The sequence below is a fragment of the Seriola lalandi genome, unplaced genomic scaffold, assembly GCF_002814215.2.
Source record: "Seriola lalandi dorsalis isolate HSWRI2012SDOR001 ecotype SW California unplaced genomic scaffold, Sedor1 jcf7180002054419, whole genome shotgun sequence".
Taxonomy (NCBI): domain Eukaryota; kingdom Metazoa; phylum Chordata; class Actinopteri; order Carangiformes; family Carangidae; genus Seriola; species Seriola lalandi.
Window position 1 is genome coordinate 173,287 of NW_019524972.1, and position 22,444 is coordinate 195,730.

The 22,444-nt window shown below is 39.7% G+C and overlaps 1 protein-coding gene across 1 annotated transcript in view; it reads left to right on the top strand.

Annotated features, from left to right (window-relative positions):
• pax7a (paired box 7a) overlaps positions 1 to 22,444 on the top strand; it is a 47,104-nt gene that overhangs the window by 1,538 nt on the left and 23,122 nt on the right. The window contains exons 2-5 of the mRNA XM_087175145.1: positions 176 to 189; positions 796 to 922; positions 1,380 to 1,508; positions 20,619 to 20,818. Of these exons, the coding sequence (XP_087031271.1) occupies positions 176 to 189; positions 796 to 922; positions 1,380 to 1,508; positions 20,619 to 20,818 (470 nt within the window). The remainder of the gene's footprint in view (positions 1 to 175; positions 190 to 795; positions 923 to 1,379; positions 1,509 to 20,618; positions 20,819 to 22,444) is intronic.

Consider the following 22,444-nt stretch of genomic DNA (forward strand, 5'->3'; position numbering starts at 1 on the left):
TAGAAGTCTCTGTATGTCTGAACAACAACAACGACAAGAATAATAATAATACTAATAATAGTAATAATAAAAATAATAATAATAATATATAATAATAATAAATAATAATAATAATAATAATAATAATAATGTGCTTTTTCGGCTATAACCAGTCTTTTGTCTCCTACAATTTTAGTCACATGTACACCTGTAACATCTTTTCTGTACTGGTCATAACAAACTTCAGAGCTGATGTTTTATTTTCCCCAAATATTTACATAAATATCTAATATTTTACATTATTGATCAAAAGGAAAAGAAAGCATTTACCATAAAAAGTCTGTTCTCATGATATTATGATATATATTAATTTTTACATGGTGTTTATAGTTATTTGTTGAACAGTATCTAAAGCATTTAATTCTGAATAATGGTTATATTTTATCAATTTCCATTACAGGATATTTGTTATTACATACATTATAGTACATGAGGGAACATATTTTTTCACTGGTGTTAAATATTTAGTTTATAGTGCCGTTAAAACCTGTTAATAGTTGGCCTATTTCTTTGTCTTGTCTATGCAGTAAAGTCGCTGGCCTATAATACTGCCATTAAAATTATAGGCTACACAATATAACCTATAGTTTTGTATGTTATTTATAGGCCCTATTTGTTTTCTATTGATATCTTGTAACTGGTGCATGTGTTCATTTAAAAAAAAATTATTTCTCTCAATTAAAATTGTCCAAAATTTCTCTTTTCCGCCCCTTTTGTCTTTTCCTTCCCATTCACACCATTTCAAACCTAAAGCAGGTGGCAACTCCTGACGTGGAGAAGCGGATCGAGGAGTACAAGAGAGAAAACCCGGGTATGTTCAGCTGGGAGATCCGGGATAAGCTGCTGAAGGACGGGGTGTGCGACAGAAGCACAGTTCCTTCAGGTGAGGCTTCATCTGGTAAGCTGCACTTTTTTTTTCCCTTATTACCAGCGAACACTGCAGCATCACCTCTGAATGAACATCACTTTGAATCCAACCTGTTTTAAGCCCCAGTTACTGATAATAAAATGTTTCAGTGTGGCAGGAAGCACACCTACAGCTGACTGACCCAGAAAAAACAGTCATCCTGTTGGGAAAATGTGCCTTTGGTCCTCACTAGTGAATTTATATTATTGTATTTTTAGTGTAATTTTGCTCCTTTTATTATAGACTTTTATTTGAAACATTTTCTCAACGCAGCTGGTTCATGTAAAACTTTACCTGTGCTATTTTTGTATGGTTTCCTTTTTTATATATAAAAAGAAAAGAAAAAAAAGAAAAAAAAATGTATGATAGGATTATTATGGTTCTTTTATGGGTTTTAGGGCTAATCACCCATTTACCTTTTTGTTGCCATTAGTGAGCTCCATCAGCCGCGTTTTGAGGGCCCGATTTGGCAAAAAAGATGACGAGGATGACTGTGATAAGAAGGATGAAGATGGAGAAAAGAAAACAAAGCATAGCATCGATGGCATCCTCGGTGATAAATGTAAGTTAACAGCAGAAAGTATATGGCCCTTTTGTATATGTCTGAAGTAATAAATTATTATTATGATTATTACAATAATTATTATTATTATCATTATTACTAGTCAGAGTAAATTGCAGCCTTGTAAGCAGGAAGCAAGTGTTTTAAACAGACTTCCTACTCTACGTCCTCTTGGGAAATTGTCCCACATCCGAGCTGCAGCTAAACAGAGAATTTATTCCTGCTTTTAACTCCGAGCCAGCAGTTGTTCATTTACTCAATTATTTATGAGAGCCTTGGCAGAAGGTATTTAACTGCAGAAAATTAATTTGTGTAGCGAATTCCTCCTCATTCATTCACTCATTTAACGACCTCTAAACGACAGCTGACAGTTGACCCATTTCACAATCGATGTCAGTTCACTGACATTTCACCACTTGTCAGTTAAAGAGGAAATCAATGTTCATATTATTATTTGCTCTATTAGTAATGCTGCGAGGAGGGAAAAATAAAGCTTTGATGCAGGTATTCGCTGTCAGTATTTGTCAATAGAATTTACAAGCTTTTAATAGCCTTAAAAATGCATTGGTATGTCATGTGGGTTTCATATTTCTGTGGCATATTGTATAGGCTATATTTAAATATAACCGTAATATAACACCATCACTTGCAATTAGACGCTAAATTAGAAAATGTGAAGGTTTTCTTGATACTTGAAGTTCTTTGACATGAGTAGAAGTGGAGTTGTTTGACAGTTTACAAGACAAACTCTTGATTTTATTGTCATATTTTATTAAGTTTAGAGTTTTACTAGTTTTCTTGGTCATGGGGAGTGAAAATGCGCATCCTCCCAACGTTATATTGGTTGGCCCTTTTGATGATCAAACATGTGTGAATGGGGTTTAGATAAGAGTCTAGAAAAGACACCCATCCTCCTCCTTCTTCCCCCTTTTTTTCCTAAAAAAAAAGACACTGCCAAAGATTTTTCAAACTTGAAGATGGACTTCACGAGCAAAACCTCCCCTCTATTGACGCTTTTCTAAAGTGAAGAGTCCGAGGTACAAAAGCAAATCCTGGAAAGCAGGGCAGCGAAAAGGAGAGTATGGGCCCGTCCATTCTCATTCAAACATCGGGTAAAAGAGAGAGAAAACTTTGGACAAAGGGCAAGGAGAGACATAAAAGGAGATGAATTATTCAGTACGCCCCGCTGGTAGATAGTTTTGTAATTTTATATAATAGCGTTGGAAAAGAATCAGTTGATAGCGTGAAAACGGTCTCTTTTTTTTCTGTCACACCACGCATTAATGTTACGAGAAAAATGTCACCATTTTGTTGCAAATATCTCCAGTGTTCATATAGATGGATTGTGAATCCTTCTGGCTGGAGAGTCTGTCCATTACCCACAGCTCGCGCTGCATGAGGACACTTTTGCTGGATAATGTGATAGTTTGACTTTTAGAGTGTTAACTACGTTACCAATGCATTATTATTGACTTTCTACTGTTGGTTCAAAATATCCACATAATGTTCTTGCTTCTGTTTTTTTTTTTTCTTAGCGCTGCTTATGTTTTAAATTGGGACTGAATTACGTTGCTATAAAAAGAGACGCACCCCTCTGCGTAATGCAGTTTAGACTACCGGCATCCGGATGGCATTTAATAATGTTAATACTTATTAGAGTAAGCACTGGAAACGATGGTTGCTGAATAGGTGGCTGTGTTCGTGCCGGGTGTAATAGCTCGCAGGCATGGTAAGAAATGTATTTATCCCCAATCAGCCCCTCACTCTCCGAGTTTGAAGCACAGCCCTTATGTGGAGAGGGGTTTTAAAGCAGATTAAATAGAGCCTTTTATTTCTTTTCACTTTCATCTCAGAGCGGAGCTCACAGTGGCTCGCCCTGGGCACAAAATTCATGAGATTTTTTTTTTCGTTTACTTATCCAGATTTTAAGACTTTATTTATTTATCTATTTGTTTATTAGGTCTGTGTATTTGATTTGCTCAGAGGTTACATCACGGATTTATCCCAGCTCTAATCTAGCTTTATTGAACGTGTATTTAAACTGTTAACCATATTACAATATTTGTACATTTTATTTTGCTGCATGGAGTCGACTGTTATTTCTCAGAAGGATGTAGGCGAAGGTAAACCAATCAAAACTCAGTTTTAATGTACCGACAATAGTTCCACTTTATGGGATTTTTTTCATTCTGATAACTATTTTTGCCGTCTGGTGATCACCGAGCGGAGATCCCGGTCCTCCCACCAATCTGTTTGCGCAGAAACAAGTTTCCCATCCATGGTGCCAAAGTTAGATTACGCGCAAGGAATGAGGGAAAGGTTGCACTACATCTGCGCAAACGTGGGCATCCTGTTTAGCGCCACACCGGTCAAAGAGAGAAGAAAGAGAGAGAGAGAGAGAGAAAGATCAGCTGTCCGGCGTCCATCTGCCACACTGATGCATCCAATCTGACCGTCAGATGAGGTGGAGACAGGCGATGGACACTTCAGCAAATCGCGGGATTACCTGAGGTCCTCAGTCTAATTAAACAGATGCCACGTGGGATTATATCCTAGCATCAGGGAGGGAAAGTGACAGACCGGCGGAGAGGTGTGAGGAAGTCGGACAACCTAAAGATCCAGGTTAGGAGGGAAGGGGGAGGAGGCTGCAGTTAATAGGCTATGAGATGCTACATTTGTAACCTAAACTTTGTTTCTAACATATTTGGAAAACGTTATTGTCTCTAGATAATCTTTTCCACCCATTTCTGTCTCAGTCTGTGCTGTAAAATACCTGCAAAGATTAGTAAATTTACGTTATACATTAAGCAATTATGCAAAAATGATTTTTTTAAGATTTATGATCCACTCACAGGTACTCTTGTTTTTCTGCAGAAACAAAAAAAAACACAAAACGAATAATTTCTGCTATTATTAACGATAAACTAGGCCCCCAGTGATGAAAAGTGTGAAAAGCTGCCCCCTCCGTGATTTTCAACGTCACAAACACACATGCGGGCACTTACGCACGGACGCACACACTAACACACGCACACTTTCGTGCACACACACCCAGTCTCTAAGTGTATGGTAATATAATGTAGCTATATTTCGGGTCTAAAGCCGTGCTGAATGAGAAGGACAGGGGAATGAAGCGAGAGACCACTTCAAACAAATCCATCTGGAACAGTGTGTGAGAGAGATTCAGTGAAAGTATGGGGAAGTTATTTAGCTATTAATAACGTTTTTTCCTCAGGCATTGAGAGTGACTCCATCTGCACTTTCTCGCAGCTATTTGGCTGGGTGGAAATTGAGGGAGACCCAAATGTTGGGCAGAGATAACATACCCATCATAGCCCAGACCCTGCGCTGTGCTTCACTGCATTAAACTCGGATTAACCTCCCCTGTCCCCGCAGCCACTCAAGCCACATTTCACTGGAATTTACATCGGTAGGCCTACATTTTTTTATAAAGGGGGCAGGAGCTGAAAGACAGGACATGATCGATAGTAAAATAAAATAAAATAAAATAAAATAAAATAAAATAAAATAAAATAAAATAAAATAAAATAAAACAATGAAAATGCTAATACGTTTCTAATAATTTGCTGGGCTTGTTGTATTTGCAGTAGCTAAATTAATAAAATTAATAAAGCTGGCAAAATAATTTATAGTGCCTATTCAATATTGAAACAAAATTTGAATTTTCAGATTTTCTATTTTTTAATGCTCAATTTTTTTTTCTTTTGTTAATCAACTAGCCTATATATGTAAATAAACAGTGTCAATCTAATGAGCTAATTTGGGGCATATTTATGTTTAAGAAAAGATAGTTATGGAGTCAAGTGAGTAAGTATGTCAGATTGCATTTTACAAGTCTTAGCTTTCATGACTTTCTGGACCTCTGGCTGTCCTAGCATCTCTGAATTTAAAGGACATTTTCTGTTGTATGTAGCCTATTTGGTACAGGTGATAGCTACCTGCCGTCTTCCTGTTATGGTTGTAATAAACACTGGCAGGTTGACATGTCTCTGAGATGATTTGTGATTAGCTAGCTTAAATAGCAGGTAACTTAGTAGCGTACTTTGGTTGTGAAGTAAGGTGTTGCCTGGTAACAACCAACTACAACGGTTTCTCAGTTAGTAGCCTATACAAGCCTATGCTTGAAATAGTGTGACAAATTTCGATTTTAGCTGAAGTAATAGACTAAAATTGTAGGTTTTGTTGACACAATTACCTCTAAATTGAAGGTAATTATAGACCTGTTAATTTTTTTCTCATTTTTTAAGACGTCTACAGCACTGAGCAGACTTAAGGTGAGAAATATCAAAAGAAAATGTTTACTCTATCGGCTATAAGCATTCCCACCAGACTGTTTTGGAGACATTTTTATTCAATAGCTTACATGTGTTTTCAGAAATAGTTAGCACATGTAGCTAGCTCAGCTTTGTTCTTATCATATAAGGTGTTGCTTATGACTAACTGTCCTATTTTAATACTCAACCAATAAGCCTAAAATGATGTGACGGATTTCAATATTAAGTAATGTGCTAAAAATGTAGTTTTTGTTGACACTTTTACCTCAAGATAGAAGTTAAATTACAGACATGTTCGTTTTTTTTGTCATTTCATTCATTTTGTTAGTGCCTCTAGAACAGTGAGATGGCTTAAGAAGAAAAATGTACCTTCTCTAAGTGTAAGTAAGCATTTTGAAGACATATTTTTCATTCAAAATATATGCTTTGGATTCAACAATAATGTTTTAGATTCAAAAATAATGTGTATAAGGTGCTATTTGCTGTTAATGACCTATCGCGATATTTGATGGCAAGAGCTACAACTAGTGTAACAAATTAGCCTATTGGTTCCAGCAAGGTAACATGAGCAAACCGTGCAACATAATAACATGAAACCCATTGCTTATGAGTAATGAGTAATGCATCAATTTTAAGGAGTGCAGTTTAAGCTTGTAGGCCTACCAAACCGGAGAGACATTTCAGTGTCAGGAGCTTTAAGTGTCGACAGCATTAGGCTAAGTAAAAAAAAAAAAAAAAAAAAAAAAAAAATGGAGTAGGCTTAAATTCATTCTGTGCTGGCATTTGACTTTGATCACATCAGAAATATTCATGGAAGCACAAACACTGGCTCTGCCACCATTATCCAGGCTGACAGTGATACCTCTCAAGGCTGTCTATTAATTAAAGTGGCGCTTACCATGTGGGACGACTCCCTATCTGGGCACAAAAATGGTTTTTCCATCTCTTGTGGGGCTCTTGAAAAGGGGCAATCTTTCCTCTCCAGCTTCTTGTGGGAAATTTAAAAGTGTACAGAGGAAGACATGGGGATTTCTAGCTCATTTATAAAGACGAGTTTATAATCCTTTCCTGCTTAATAACTTAAAAGGATTCAATTTCTCCCCTCATTTATGGGGTTATGATCACACATTGTTAGACGCAGATAGTAGCATTTCAAGGTTAACATTTCCTGCTCGAAAATATCAGAATATAAGATGTAAGCCCATAGGTGCCATTTGTTTAGCCTGCAATTCTCCTCACAAATGCTGATAGGCCCATTTTAGATGTTGTTACTGTTAATGTGATAACAACGAAGAAGCCGAGGAAGACCAAGTTGATAAGATGCCTCCATGCCACCGAGCATTTAAAAATGATATGATATTTAATTATAGCATATAATTTAACCATCGAGAATTAAATTCAGTAGGCTTATGTAGACTCTGAGGATTGAATGTCTGGTTGGGGGTCTCAAACCATACGAGACAAATTAAAGAGGAAGTGTTGCCCTCCAGGTATCCTGTCACAACAGTAGGGTGCTTCAGCGCGTCTCCCATTTCTGTCTGTGTTTTATTCCGCCAATTTTCACTATGGGGCTCCGGGATCATGCGCTGTGCCTGCAGGGCTGAGGTCCAAAATAAATAGAAAATCTCAATTTTTCATCTTCTGTTTTTGCTCAACTTCCCCCCCTCTCTCTCTCTCTCTCTCTCTCTCTCTCTCTCTCTCTCTCTTTCGCTCTGTCTCTCTCTTCCTCACACACACACATACACTCACACAGACACACACACTCACAGTCTTAACATCAGCATCGCAAATTCATGTCAACAGGTGTGGGTATTAGTAACAAAGGATACTAATAGGCTGGCTGATTTGTTTTATTTGCTAAACCATTTGTTCTTGATGCAGTTTATCTCAAAAGGGGTTATTTTAAGTAGCTAATATGTCTTTAAGAAGTCAGTTTTTCAATAATTTTGTAGCCTAGTTATGTAGAGGTAAATTCATTTCGTGCTATTACATGTAGGCTAATTTGGGTATTTCCTGTTTTGTTTTGTTTTGTTTTTTTTTGGTTGAAATTGGGTTTTGACAAATTTTGACTAATGCAATTTTAATGTTGACGGTTATTCTAGGAAATATTGCTCCTATATTAGACCTATTATTTTATTTATTTCCTTATTGTTTTTGTGGCAAATTTCATTAACAACGCCAAGTTCATACGCTGCAGACTCTCTGTTACAATATAAATACGTCGTCAGTCAATAGTCATTTTGTTTGAATTTTGTGCCATCAAATTTATCTGTGCTATTTTATTATTATTATTATTATTATTATTATTATTATTATTATTATTATTATTATGTTAGCGTGCTGTCAGCCTACCGACATGGCCTCAAACATTTACATTTCCACTTTAAGCGTTTAATGTAGGCCTATTGCCCAAATTACCAGCGCTTTGTTAGCGGCAATGTCTAATTGGCGGCAAGAAGATGAATAAGGCTGACAGGAATCAGCTGTCCAGAGATTCCCCTGTGAGTCTGACTCGGAAATCATAACCTGACCAGCTTTTCCTGCTCTAAAACCAGCTCGTTGAACTTGTCACATCTAATTAGGGTGTTAAAACGCACCGAGTGCATCGGTGGGAAACAGTAGGTGGTTAGTCCGGGGCAGCCAATGAGGCCTTTTTGGGTCAGATGGTGGAGGGGAAGGGTGTGTGTGTGTGTGTGTGTGTGTGTGTGTGTGTGTGTGTGTGTGTGTGTGGTGCGGGAGGGGTGGATGAGCAGCGTGGTTGGGTGGTGGTGTTGTTGTTGAATTGGACCGCTGCGGGCTTTTATTTCTAAGCAGGCTTCTTTTTTTCCGCTATTACTTCAATTATGGCCATCCAGCAGGCTAAACAGGCCAGCCTGCATGGACTGTAGCCTTGTTTTAATTAGGTATGAAATTAATTAGAGCAGACATCTATTAAAGACTTTTAAGTTTGGCTAATTTTTTTCCACAGAGTTTAAAGGTATAACAGTGGATTAATGGCTTACAGCCAAAATTACATTTTATTGCATCCCGTCATTTCTGTGCTGCCTGTCTAACAGGTGTCAGGCAATCTCTGACTGAATTGAAAACTAACATTTTAATATAAATTTGTTCTATTTTTTCCTTCCAACAGTATTTTATTATTATTCAGAAATTCAAACTTTGAAATTTAAATCCAAACATTTTCATCACTTTTAACATGTCATACAATGTCAACAAAACAGCCTATTGTCAGTTTTATAGTGATGAGGGTCCAGTTTCTGCTGCCTTGCTCTCATTCTGTCTCTATATACTATAAGTTTGTAAACATTTTTTTTAACTTATATTGTGCAGTTGAGTCGCCTTTACCTTCTGTGCAAATGTGAAAATACAATTGTCTTCGATAGCCATTTTAAGAGGTCGCTTTCTCTTTTTTATTGAATTCTTTTTTTCTTGTATTAGTACAAAAAAGCCCTGTGATGTCTGACAGCCTACTCTCACCATTGTTAGATGAACAGCCACTAGAAAAGGACGAGAGAAAGAAAAGGGAGGAGAAAAGGCCCTTCTGTTATTTTCTGTCTTGAGACTTGCTGCATAGGCTATTCAGGCAAGTTGATGAACTCCTCCAAAAAGTTTATTAAGGGGCTACAAAACAATAAGAACTAAAGCCTTTGGGTGCCTGGGCAGACAGTTTATAAACTAGCTGCTATTGTGCCTCAAAGGCAGATGCATGAATACTTTTCAATAGGGGCCTTCAAACTGACACGATCAGGCTGGACAGCAGCAGTTTTAAAGGGAGAGAGGGTGCTTCTGCAGCAGCTCAGAATTAATGTACATCTGCAAAGGAAGGGGGAGGAGGAGGAGGAGCTGGGCACTGTCTGTTATGGCCACGCTGGTTTTCCCTTGGGCTTTACACTATATGTGTGTTTAAATAAACCTGAAAGGAGATATATATATAAATATGTGTTTGGGTCAATAAGCACTTTCTTACACAGTTCTCGGAAAAATTAGAATGTGGTCGTGCAGCATATAGGATCTGAGTGCGCTGTATTTTCATGTTTATTTATTCTCAAAGACCATAGGTTATTTTCAAGAGAGCTCGAGAAAGTCTGTCCTGTGAATCATCATGAAAGCAGATGGCTTAATGCGCTGCATCATATTTTTTTCTTTCTACTAATGCTATATTTTGAGTGTGGAAATTGCACAAGCTGTTATGTGCAGACTGTGACAATTGGTGTTTCCTGTTAATGCTGAATTTTAAACAAAAAGATTTCAAATGTTCCTAATCATTTATGCATCCAAAGCGAGGCAGAAATCTGTTGTATGCTTGTGGATTCACTGTTGATATATTTCTTTGGATGGAACACACTGGTTACGCGCACTCAAGAAGATACATTATTCCCCTCCTTTTCAGTAAACAATAGACTGTCACTCTTTATCCCTCTTCCCTCCTCTGTTCCTCCCTCTCCAGCTTTCTCTTTTAGTCCTCTCAGTCTCTGGCTCTGTGCCTCACAACATCAGAGGGAGTCCAGTGATTTGTGACCCCAGCAACCCACACTTAATCTCGCTAAAGAGGGGGAGCATCCAGTTTGCAGCTTGGCGGGCCCCAAATAGACCAAGCCTGCTCTGGCAGGTGTCAACATTAGCAAACAATTGGTCCCCAGTCCCATGCCCCGTACCCCAGTGCGACACTGAACCTAAACTATTTGAGGCGCGCTGAAAGAAACCACATAATAGGGAATGTGGAGGGGAGGAGAGGAGGGGGAGGACAAGGGAGAGATTACACTCTCAGACAGCTATTAGCAGGGATGAGGCTTTTCTAAACAAACACAAAAAAAGAGAAGACGATCAATACTGTGTTAGTTTACCAAGTGGAGTCATCATTGTGGCTTTGGAGTATTTATTTTCTGCTCCATTGTTTTTCTCGACTTCTCAAATGTCTGTGGGCTGCATCGGCAATCCAATTTAGTCTGGAGGGGGTCCCTGGGAGGCCTATTTCTTCTCCCGGGCAGTTGTGTGTTTGCGTTTGCGGTGGGCAGTTCATTCATAGATTTGGGGTTGTAATGAATCCTGATTGGTGAGTATTACCTTCAATAGTGGACAACGACTGGCCTGTCCAGGGGGAAAACAACACTCAGGGATGACAGAGCTCTGCAACCCTGTGGGATTTCAGTCCCTCTACTTCATTAGACAGGAGTGTCTTAGCAAAGAGAGCAAAGGAAATGGGAAGAGAATGGGTTGACATGTGGACCGTTGCTGCTCTCGAGTGGGTATGTGTCTTGACAAGAGGGCCAATGTTTTTTAAAGGCCATTTATTTATCTCTCACTGCTGATTCCTTGCCATGCCACGAGGAGAGACAAGTGTTCTCAGCGGGGAGATTAGTTTCAAAGGTTTTAATGGAAAAACCTATAGTATTTGTTATCAGACAGAAATCTCATTTAATTGCTTCGAGATGTCCTCTTGCTGTCTTTCTGCTTGGCCTCTGAAAAAAAAAAAAAGAAGTTTAATTCAGGTAACATCTGCTGAAACAAACCTTGCTGCAGTTGTTCTGCACACATCATTGGAGAAGCTGTCATCATTTTGCTGCAATAAACAAGCGTAAATAACTGACCTCACGACCTTTACAGACAATGGTGCCTGTTGTCAGAAAGCACCAATAACAATGTTAACAAGCAATAAACTGATTCCGGGCATTCATGGCATCACAGCATCACACGACATAGAAATTAAGCCCCACACACAGACTGATCAGATTGTGCACTTCTCCTGCTATTTTCCTCATGAAGACTGTAGGTTTTTGGCTTTGTCTCGACTAGGTGATTTGCCAAAGGGGACAGACAGTTTACAGAGTGATTTCAGCTGTAAGCAGTATTTAATTAACCATGTAATTTCATAAATTGTAGTCATTTTGCCTAATAAGTTATCCACCACACAACATTAATGTTGTTGGTGGCTCACAGATAATGTCAAATAAACGGTCCACCAGTAATTCTGCAGTACATTTAGGCAGGACATATAAGTCAGGAAACAAGCCTTTGCGCGTTGTTGCCTCTTTGATTTAAGCCAAAGAAAATTTACAGAGAAATCAGTGGTGTCTTGTATTAATGGGTCAAACTGACTCAATGCTGTCTTTTTTTATTCTATATTAAATTTGAAAGTTTGCTTTTCAATACTGTCAAAGTCAGTTTTTACAGGTGGCTTTTGCTGGTAGACTCACATTCGAATAGGGGTTGTATTAATTTTTTTATGTATTGTAGGAATTTTATTTATGATGCTGATCGATTATCATTTAATCTGTAAAAAGAGGTCAATTTACTATTAGTACCCAGTAGTACAAATATCTGTTTTAACTAAATGTTGTCTGCACAGCATTTACATTTTCTTATTGTTAAAGCTTTTTCTCCGTATTTTGAGGAATGTAGAATAGACTGTATAGTCCAATTGAATTCCCTGCCTGTCTGGGGTAATCTGAGGAAATTTTAAGATGGACAGTCTAATAATGAGCAGGACTTTTGGCAGAAATAGATCTTTGTCTCGGTGATTAAGCCATTGTTATTCTGCCAAACAATAAAGCTGAAGGATCACAAAAATGAGTATAGAGTACATCAGGACATCTCAAGCTTTATTATGTCCATGTTAAATTGCGCAATGGATGAGCAGGTCAGAGCCACACAATTTATTGAAAGAAATGTAGTTTCCTCCAATTCGCCTTGCCAGCTAGGGTTGTCAAACTCTGACAGCTGGCACAGATCGGGACAGTGTGTTGCATTATGACCATCCACATGGTTACCATGGAGCTGCATTAGAAAAGACAAAAAGCATTTCTGGCTAATTTTATTACAATACAGGAATAGCCCACATAATGTGCAACAGTAATTACGTTTAGCACAGTGCGCCTCTCCCTCAGTGATGAATGAGAGACACTGACCATGGTCTGCTAGTTTAAGAATCGCCATTAGCCTATGCTACTTAATGCCAGAACATTTCACATTTTATGCTCTTGATCTGCTTCGCCACTGAAATATTCATTTGTTTTAATTGTGCATGTTTTTTTCCGTAACCACAAAGACAATAAACATGTTCCCTAAGTGTTGCGAATCAGAAATGTGTTTTTTTCCCACCAAGTTAAAATGTGAAAGCAGTTGTCCAAACAGTGGGGTGGAGCTCCTGTCCTAGCCGACAAAATAACAACTTCAAATGTTGTCCCCTATTTTCAACTAATGGGCTTATTTCTGCATCGTCAGTCATTCTCTCCTTGGGGAATATGTAGTCTCAGTATAAAAAGCTTTGCTACTGTGCCACATTACAACCTCTCAATATGGAGGGATCTCAGAAATTAATGCCAAGCACTGTAATGCTTCACTGTGCCCAGAAAAAAAGCTCTTTACAGGAAATATTCATTTAATTTCCGAATATAAAAGGACTCTTTGGTAACAGTTTGTTTACTTACAATCCACTAAAAGTCAGCGGACCATAATACAGTGTAGTATAATAGTAATTTTGATAATACATTAAATGATTTCACACAATACAAGGCGATCATTTTTCTGAGGTTTTAAAACTAAATATATAAACCTTACTTTTTACTGCCTCTTAATTAAACACCGGACATAATTTTTTCCTTTTTTTTTCTTTTAGCTTTGTTCACATGAATCCTGAGTTTTTATTGAAGTTTCCATCATTCGTCACAACTCTTCTTTGCTTCCTAGTGTCCTCTATATCACTCAAACTTTTCCACAATATTTGCTGCCCAGCCTTGTCCAGAAAATTAGGAAACTTCCCTTGGGCACATAAAAATGTCCGCTGTGCATTCCTATACTGTGCCCAGTAATCTCTCTTTGGCTTTGTTGAGAAAATGATTTGTTCCTCCAGGAGACCTAGGCTCATAGCCCTGAGACATTACTGTTTGATTTCCTGCGTAGGTTTTTAGAGCTTTTTGCTGGGGGACCGGGGCTCTGGCTCCAGTGCCATTTGGCAGAGACCCCCATGGGCTTCTTTTTACTTTCTTGTGCTCTCTGTTAATTTCATTACTTTCGCTGTGACCTCAATTAGCAAAGACTGGAGCTCAGGCGGTGACATTCTGCTCTGCACAAGAAGAAGAAACCTGGTGTAAAGCTCAGTCTTAGTGTTGAAGTGAGAGGTGGCAACAGTCTTCCTAACAAGGTTCACATTTTGTATCCTCTGAAGTCTTTATGGGTCCATGTGGCTCTGTTAGATCCTCTGTAATCTGGCTTTGTTCTAAAAACTGCCACAGTGGAAGAGAATAGGATGATGTAGCAAGTAAATTCATCTACGCTTGTATGTATGTAAATGTAAGATTTTTTCATTATCTGAATGATGGACACTTACATGTTTGATATGTTAGAAGTGCATTTTTCATTATATCTACATTTAAAAAGGTCTTTTAAAACAATTATTTATATTTCAAAAGTAAAATAAAAACTTGAACAGTACTCCGGAGAAAAACAGTATTAGTCTCATGCAGAAAAAGAGAATGTGTTAAAGCCAAAAGCAACCAATCATACTGTCACTAAATTACAAGTTTTAGTCAGTAGTATATTAAAGAAAAAGAATCCCACCCTTCAAGCCCTTCACGCTTTCACACTCAGGCAGTGCAGAGGCATGGGGAGTCAATATGTCAGCGTTTATGGATGCCCTGCGGAGCTGCACAGGGCTGTCAGGCCCCTATTCATGCTCTAATGGCCCCCTGAGGAGCTCGTCTCTCCCGGCTGAAAAGGCCGGGAGGCCCAGTGGACGCCCTGTTGTTGAAGGTGAGCGTGCGCTCTCATGGACGCGCCGCGCCTTCATCCATATGACAAGAGCCATAAAAGAGCATCGCTCTCGCTGCTGCTCCCTCTCTGTCTCCTCTGCTTTCTCTTGCGCGCCCCCCCTTCCTCTCTCTCCCACTTTCTCCCCACCTCAAACAGAGAAAAAGGGGCTAATTGTTTGTTGTGAGAGCCAAAGATTATAGAGCCTCCCATCTTTCTTCCTCCCTTGCAGTTTTTTTCCTCTTTTTCAAGCCCCCTACTCCTTTTCTAAAGAATGTGATTCTGTCCGAGAGACAAGGGAAGAAAAGTATTGGAATTTTCCTGAGGAATGTTGATGTAAAAGAGTCTTAAACTCTGACACTGCCAGTGAGAGGTTGTGTGTTTGGTAGCAAAAGCAAAGCGGCCCTTTCTAGCATTTTCATCAGGTAGTTGTTGAGTATGTTTGACGTTTGTAGCGGCTACAACTTATGTTGAAAAGTTTGCTTTTTTTAAAGCGTAATTGCAGAACAGGATGTGTAGAAATTTTAGCGCTCTTGTTCACTTCCCCTTTTCCTTCTCACTTGTCCCATCTCTGCGGATAAATTCTGGGACGTGTGCCCTTGGCCCTCAACCACCTGCTATAAACTGGTAATGACATGATAGGCATGAGACAAAGCTGAATCCCATGACATCTGTCCATAAAGGTGAGCTGAGAATGATTTTATTTTAGATAGGAGTATTTTTAATGTCCTTATGTATAGTTACACATCTCATCCAGATTCAATTTCAGCTAAATGTCAAATTACAGCCCAGAGAAGGTCACTGACAACCAGAGGAAATTGATTATGCATTTTGGCATGTTACCAAACCGAGTAAACAGTTAACTTGATTTTGCCACATATGCAGTCTTTTTACAAATTGTTTGGTATGTTGGCCTAAGTATATCTAATATATAGAAATGCATCCCAACCTTGCTGAGACTCTGCTCACTTTGAGAGTTTTGTTTTTGTTTGTCGCCAGCAGGGAGATAACTACAGGAAAAGATTATTCATAGAGAATTTTTCTTTAAACCATTCTGGTTATCGCTCTCGTCTATCTTGTATTCACATAAGGTTCCTATCTCAGATACATCCTTCGGTAAATGCCTTGAATCACATGCCTCCTTTAACTTGGCAACCCCTTTGGGATGAACAGGCAAGTGCATGAAGCAGAGATGCCGCACCATTCTCAGAAAAATGCAAATTGGGAAGTTGTTAGTTATTTGATGTTGCTGCACGATCCCCCCCGCCCCCGAAACATCCCTCCACTCCAGTGTTGGTGGTTGAATTGCATGCAGTCCTGGGGACAGGCAGGGCTGTTTATATGCAGGCCTGGAGCAGCAAAGACAGCACAGAGACAGATGCATGTCAGAGATAGCAGATCCCATCTCAGGCAGATGCCTCTTATCACAGGCCTGTTTGCATAATTAGGCCTTTTGATATTCACCCCCTCTGACTGACAAAAAGTATAATTGCAGTATCAACTACGACAAAAGGTAGGCACAAAATAAACAAGTCAACATAAATAGGGAGAAAAGATGCGGTGTTATTTTTGTCCTGTGGGAAAAAAAGAGGGAGGAAAAAACACCATTTTTAACTAAATCTGCTGTCAGTCACAGTCAACTGGTGTGACTCGGTGCTCAGAGGCTGGTCCTGTGAATGCCTGCAAAACACAGAGCGTGAGGCCTGATTGTAATTATGCTGGAACTAATATGCTTTTCAAAATGAGCCATTATGAGCTAATGCTGCACTGCCAAAGCTCTGTCTGTTTTTGTCCCTCTGTCTTGGATAGTTTGCAAAGGTATGGCTGATATTGAGGCCATGGGTTATGATATCAGAGGCAGCTTGACTAGGATGAGTACCACTTTACTTTAAGCTAATACTGTTCACAGGTGAGATGAAGGATTAAAACACTTTACACCTGCACCACTGCAAAAGCAGGATTTGCAGTTTTTTTTATTAGAGTTCCTCAAGAAAAAACATATACAATATTCCTTTTTTACTTCATCTTTCACAAAATGTTGCTGAAGGTTTTTATTTTTTGCTTTTTTGTATTCTGTTCGTATTCCAAGCATATCTGGCCGTTTTTGTTTGTTTTTTGTGTGGTTTTTTTTACAGCTTTGGTTTTATATTCTCAGAATAGAGCCTCCTTTTCATTGTTGTTATACTTCATTTTTTATATAAAGGTATCAACATAAGAAGGGATAACACAGTTTTCAGAGAATGAATACAACAGAGTTTTCTTCATGCTGATGACAGTAATGTCTCATGATCGCTTACTTTAGGCCCCTACTTGTTGTTTTTCCTTCAAAACTACCTCACAGTATTGGATGTCTGGATGTAGTGTTTTCAACAACCTGGTAGAAATGAAGTTTATTGCTGTTGTTATGCACCATAAATCTGTAACCCTACAGATCACTTGGTTAATTGCCGGTATTGAATGGACAGCTGCCTGTTAAATCAGCATTACCTCAGCGTCTCGGGGGTAAACGTGGAGGACTGGAGGAGTCCGAAGGGTTGAAGGGAGAAGAGAAGGAGGGCTGGAGGAGAAGGTGGATGGGGGGAGGGGGGGTCGATATCGAGGAGGGGTTTGAGGAAACAGGGTGATGATGAGGATCCCATCTGCCTGTAGTCTGAGCAGTCTGTCTGCGAGGTCAGCGATGGAGCATCAGGGGAGAGAGCAGGCTTTAAACCTCAGAGTAACCTTCAAACTATTAACTAGCAGCTCCAGTCTTTCAAAAGTAAGAACGGTGCTTTATCTAAAAGGTCTGGTCAGAATTAGAACATCATTAAAGCAAAGTCACACCAGGGTGAAAGGACGTCATGTGGATCTCCACATCTGTGGTGTTCATCTTCAATGTGGAATCCCCCGCGTTAATTTGTTAATCACTGCAAAATTTTACTTAAATTATAAAATAACACTGAAACAGTACTCAATAGCTGAGAGACAGAATAATCACACTGGAGATTTGACAAAATAATGTACACTTAAAGCAGACTGAAAACCTTTGAGTCTTCAGCGAGTTGTTGATGTACACTAATCTCCCACAATGCAATGCACAAAGGAAATGGGGGAGGAAAAAGAAAGTTTATCACAGCTGGAAGACACTTAAAAAAAAAAATTGCTTTGTCTTTGTAAGGCTTTATTGGAAGGTGAATTATAAAGTTGTAATTTGATTGGCGTCTGAATGCGTAAGCACTGCAAACCTGTATACTACAACAGTTACTTTATAGTTTATATAGTATACAGTTAGTATGTAGTGTGCATTCAGGGCGAAACTGTTATCTTAGTTAGCAGAGATTAGCATCAGCCCTTGAAGGTGATCACCCTTTAAAACAGTTGCATTAAAGGTCAGTGATTTATCCTCTTCAATTCCTGTATTGAAGTCATCTCTTTCATAAGTCATGACATTCATTACAATTCAGGTTAAGGTAGTTTCTACTGAAACAATAGCCGGTGTTATCTTCAATCTTAATCAAGCACTTACCCAGACAAAGCAATGTGTAAACCTGCTTAATTCTTATTTATCATGGGCACAATTTTAAATCAATATCAGTGCAAAAGCTCAGAGGGCCCCTGGAGGAGAGAACACGGCAGTAATCATGCCCACTGGATGGCACATAATTAGATTGTAATTGGATGGTAACTAATGAGACAAGGCATGAGTGGGTTTATCAATATCCCATGAACCTTTGAATGGAAATTACAGCTGTCATATTATGCAAAGGCCCTAATCAGAGTGTACCTTTTTGTGCCGATCGGACCATTGAGGAACTGACCTCGACAGCCCTGCAGGGATTTTGTTTGCACATTTGCTTATTTTGTCCCTGATTGTTAACATTTGGAACATGAGTGAGAGGGAAAACAGCTGCATGAAATTGTGGGGGTTTTTTGTCCAGAAAACAGACTGAAAAGTGGTTGTTTTGCTGCTTGTGCGTACTGACATGTACTCAGACCTGTTTCTGCTGTCTATGGAGGGACTAGTCCTTTATTGTAACACTACTATATATTAACCAGGAATCTGTCAGGCACTGTCTTACATGGCAGCCATGTGTTTTTAGATGTTTTCTATCTTCTACTCACCAAATGTAGTCAGCATATAGATGAGTTTTACATCCAACCCCATTCCCAGTTGGCCTCATGCAGCGTGTGCCATTTTCCATTTTCTCTCACTCATTACAGGCAGGGCTGTTGACCTTGTGCTTCTGGTTCATGTACAAGAGCAGATGTGTTGGCTCTGTGGGGCTTAATTGAGAGCAGCAGTACAAGCCATTGTCTGTTGAGGTTTATCAGTCATTAGCCTGATAGCATGCTAAATGTGACACAGATTGCCACAGCGGTTTACTTGCAAAATAAAGTCTGTGAAAGCACCTCAAACAAAGGAGAGGAAATGAAAATAATTTGAGGAGGAGAAGACTTCAGTGTCTTTCTCAGGGCCCCTTGAGTATGAAGCCGATTCTGGCCCCCACGTCTCCCTGTAGGACACAGAGGTGACTTTGGAAAGTGATCTGTACACTGCTGGGCTGGTCTCAAGTGTCGTCATGGCAAGTTACTGGGCAAATGGATATACGCATCCTCATGAAAACCAACAAAGGGATATGCGGTGTATGTACATATTCAACTTTGTATGTTCAAGGGTGTTCTGCAGCGGAGTGAGCTTGTGCTTCAAGAATCAATCTTTATTAAAAAGGATAAGACTGAAGAATTGATTTAATGAATGCGGCCTCATGTCCTGCGGCCACATGTAATCCACAGAGAATCATTGAGCATGAGCTCAGGGGGACAAAAAATGTTCGTAGAAGACTCATGGAGTGGCCTGTAATGATAGTCTCCATATAATCCCATAATTCCTTGTTTAATTAAACTCTGGAGCTGGCCTTGAGACTCCGCCAGCTCTGTTGCTCTTTTGTTCTCACAGTTGTTATTTGGAGGCTAGGTTTGAGTATTCTTTTGTCCACTTATGTTGAAAGATTTGACTGGAGTGAGCTTTAAACAGACATCAGAGCGGTAAAACAACGAATTAGACGGCAGGAACTCACTCAGGCGAGACATTCAGGTGAGCATTATAGTTTTCATTTGAGCTGAATAGCAAAGGGCCACTGTCAGAAGCAGAAATCTCTTCATACACCCTCTTCTTCAATATCTCCCTTTATTTTCCCTCTCCCACACTTTCTGGACTGTGCATGATGCAATCCAACTAGGCCTGGAGCAACACTGGCACATCACGCCGCCTTGTCAATGTCTCAATGAGGAAATTATGAAAATGTGAATTTTATGACATGAAATGAAAAGGGCCATGTAGTTTGAATAGACATGCAGAGGAGGTGAAAATGATGCAATTTTCTAAATTCAGTTATAACGGTAATGTGCAATGGTAATGCGTATTTGCTGTCAAAAATTTCCCTGTCGGCCTGGATTGTACAGCTTTGTGCTGTATCTATATTCCTCGAGCAAAAATTCAGCTTAGTTGAATGCCTAAAAAGTAATGTAAAATATGTTCTAATTCATTTAATGACAGCAGATGGAAACACATGGGACTGAATGGTTTCGGTGTGATATTGTGTTCTATTTTATACACTTTGGCTGCGCTGTGTATGAGCAGTGTGCCCTGGGCCAATGAGAGAGAAAAGCAGGGTGAGGAGCAGCAAGGTGGCCTGTGCAGATTAACCCCTCTACCCACGAACACCCCCACTCCCCCTCAGCCCTCTGCCTTCACAGCCTCTGGGGCCCCTTTCAGAGGCAGGATTGTGTATCAGGGCCTCTTCTATATTAAATAAATATCCACAGATTAAGATAATATTCTCCCAGTTGTATACTGAGAGAGGAGAAGCTGTCATTTGAATCTATGTTGCCAGTCCCTCGCTCTTCAACAACAAAAGAGACTCCAAAATGCAGATAATGCTGTTAGAGCTAGTTTATGATCAGTTTCAGTTCACATTTGATGCTATTTTCTACAAACACCCCTCAGTTAATTCACACAAAAGACTCCTTAACTTGTTTTCATTCCATGATCACACACAGATGGCCCTCTGTCCCTTTCTTCTCACCTCAGGTAACCGCACAGATGATGGTTCAGATGTAGATTCGGAGCCTGACTTGCCCCTGAAGAGGAAGCAGAGGCGCAGTCGCACCACCTTCACTGCTGAGCAGCTGGAGGAGCTGGAGAAGGCTTTTGAACGGACACATTACCCAGACATCTACACCAGAGAGGAGCTGGCTCAGAGGACAAAACTCACAGAGGCGAGAGTACAGGTCAGAAACACAGAATAGTGCTAGGAAACACAGATGGATGAGTACACACATTGTTCTGTAACAGACCTGCATGAAAACACATTTTCTGACTTGCCTCTTGTGGGACCCTGCCAGGCAGAAAGTTTTTTCTGAGTTTGTCCATGTTTATAGATGAAAAATTTAGGGACAAAGAGAGGATTTGATATTTAAAAAATGAAACAGCAACATGGTTTTCCAGAGGCTGAACTTAATGCTCTGGAACATCTGAATATTCAGTTTTTATTGGAACTACTTCGTTGTAGCTCCAATCAAAACTGTTCACGGTGAGATCTTTGGAATATGTGGAGTAACTGGGACAGTGATCTAAAAAACCGCCAATCCATTTTTTTTCCCCTTCAATTTTGTAAACATCACAAACAAAATTACATTTACCTCCATAAATCTCAGAGTTGAATATCTCAGAACGCAGACAAAACTATCCGCATCCCTAGACCCCGCTGAGGTAAGTGAGGAAATATTTCGTAATACTTTGGTTGTACCAATCCTTTAAACACATGTGTAATTGGACATTAGCTTTGCAAACTTTAAAGACTCCACCTGTCAACATCAATGGGCCGTAGTACCTCAGTCCTGAGAATCACCGAGACAAATATCTGGCTTCTAATGTAGCATGCGGCTTGTTGTAGAGGCTCACACACTATTACACCTTGTCCAGGCCTCACGGGGCTCTGCGCTACATGAACAGCACATACTGTAATTCCCCTAAACACCCCTAAAAAGCATGACACCTGACTGAACTCACACTCACTCAGTGTTCCTCGTGAAAATAATAGTATTGCTCCTCTTTTACCTACAGAAATGATATATCCATCTGTCAGGAAGATGTTAACCCTTCTTTCCATATTGCGCGGTGCACATAAGGCAGTTTGCTGCTTACCGTTAGCCTTTATGTTTGAGTGCTTTGACAGGGATACTCCCCATCTTCACACCTCAGTCCCAGGAATCTGTCTGACAGCCTGGGTGCCCTGCGGCCGTACGTAAGATTGAAGGAAGCTATGTACAGTAGAGTTACAGCAACAGCTGTTCCTCCAAAGACTGAGAGGGGGGAGAAAAAAAGAGAAGAAGAGAGAAAGGGAATGCATTCCTGATGGATTTCTCATTTCGGCCTTTGGCCAGGATCTCATCCCATCACTTTCAAGCTTGCCGCTGCTTGTAAAACCCTCCACATATCACACAGGGTTCCTCATCCTCTCTAGGGAACCTATGCCCCGACAACAACATTAATCAATCAACTGCTTGTAAAAAAAAAAAAAAAAGCTCTGGGGCACCGCTCTCCTCTTACCACAGTCGTTCACACTCCCTCTGAACCCCCACAAACTCCTCACCGCATGCTAACTGTTCATCACACTACAAACATGCAGTTGGGGTAACTGATTCCACACATGTCTTTGTCCATCTTGAAGCCCCCCAACACGCAAGGATGTCCTATATGTCTGAGTGTTTAATGCCTCACTCAAGGGAGGAGAAATTTATCTCTTTTCTGTTATATGGCAATTTATTAGTTTTTTTTTTTGTGTGTGAGTGTGTGTGTTTGCATAAGAGGGAAATGTGGACAAGAGGTGGGAAAACTTAAAGCTACATCAATAA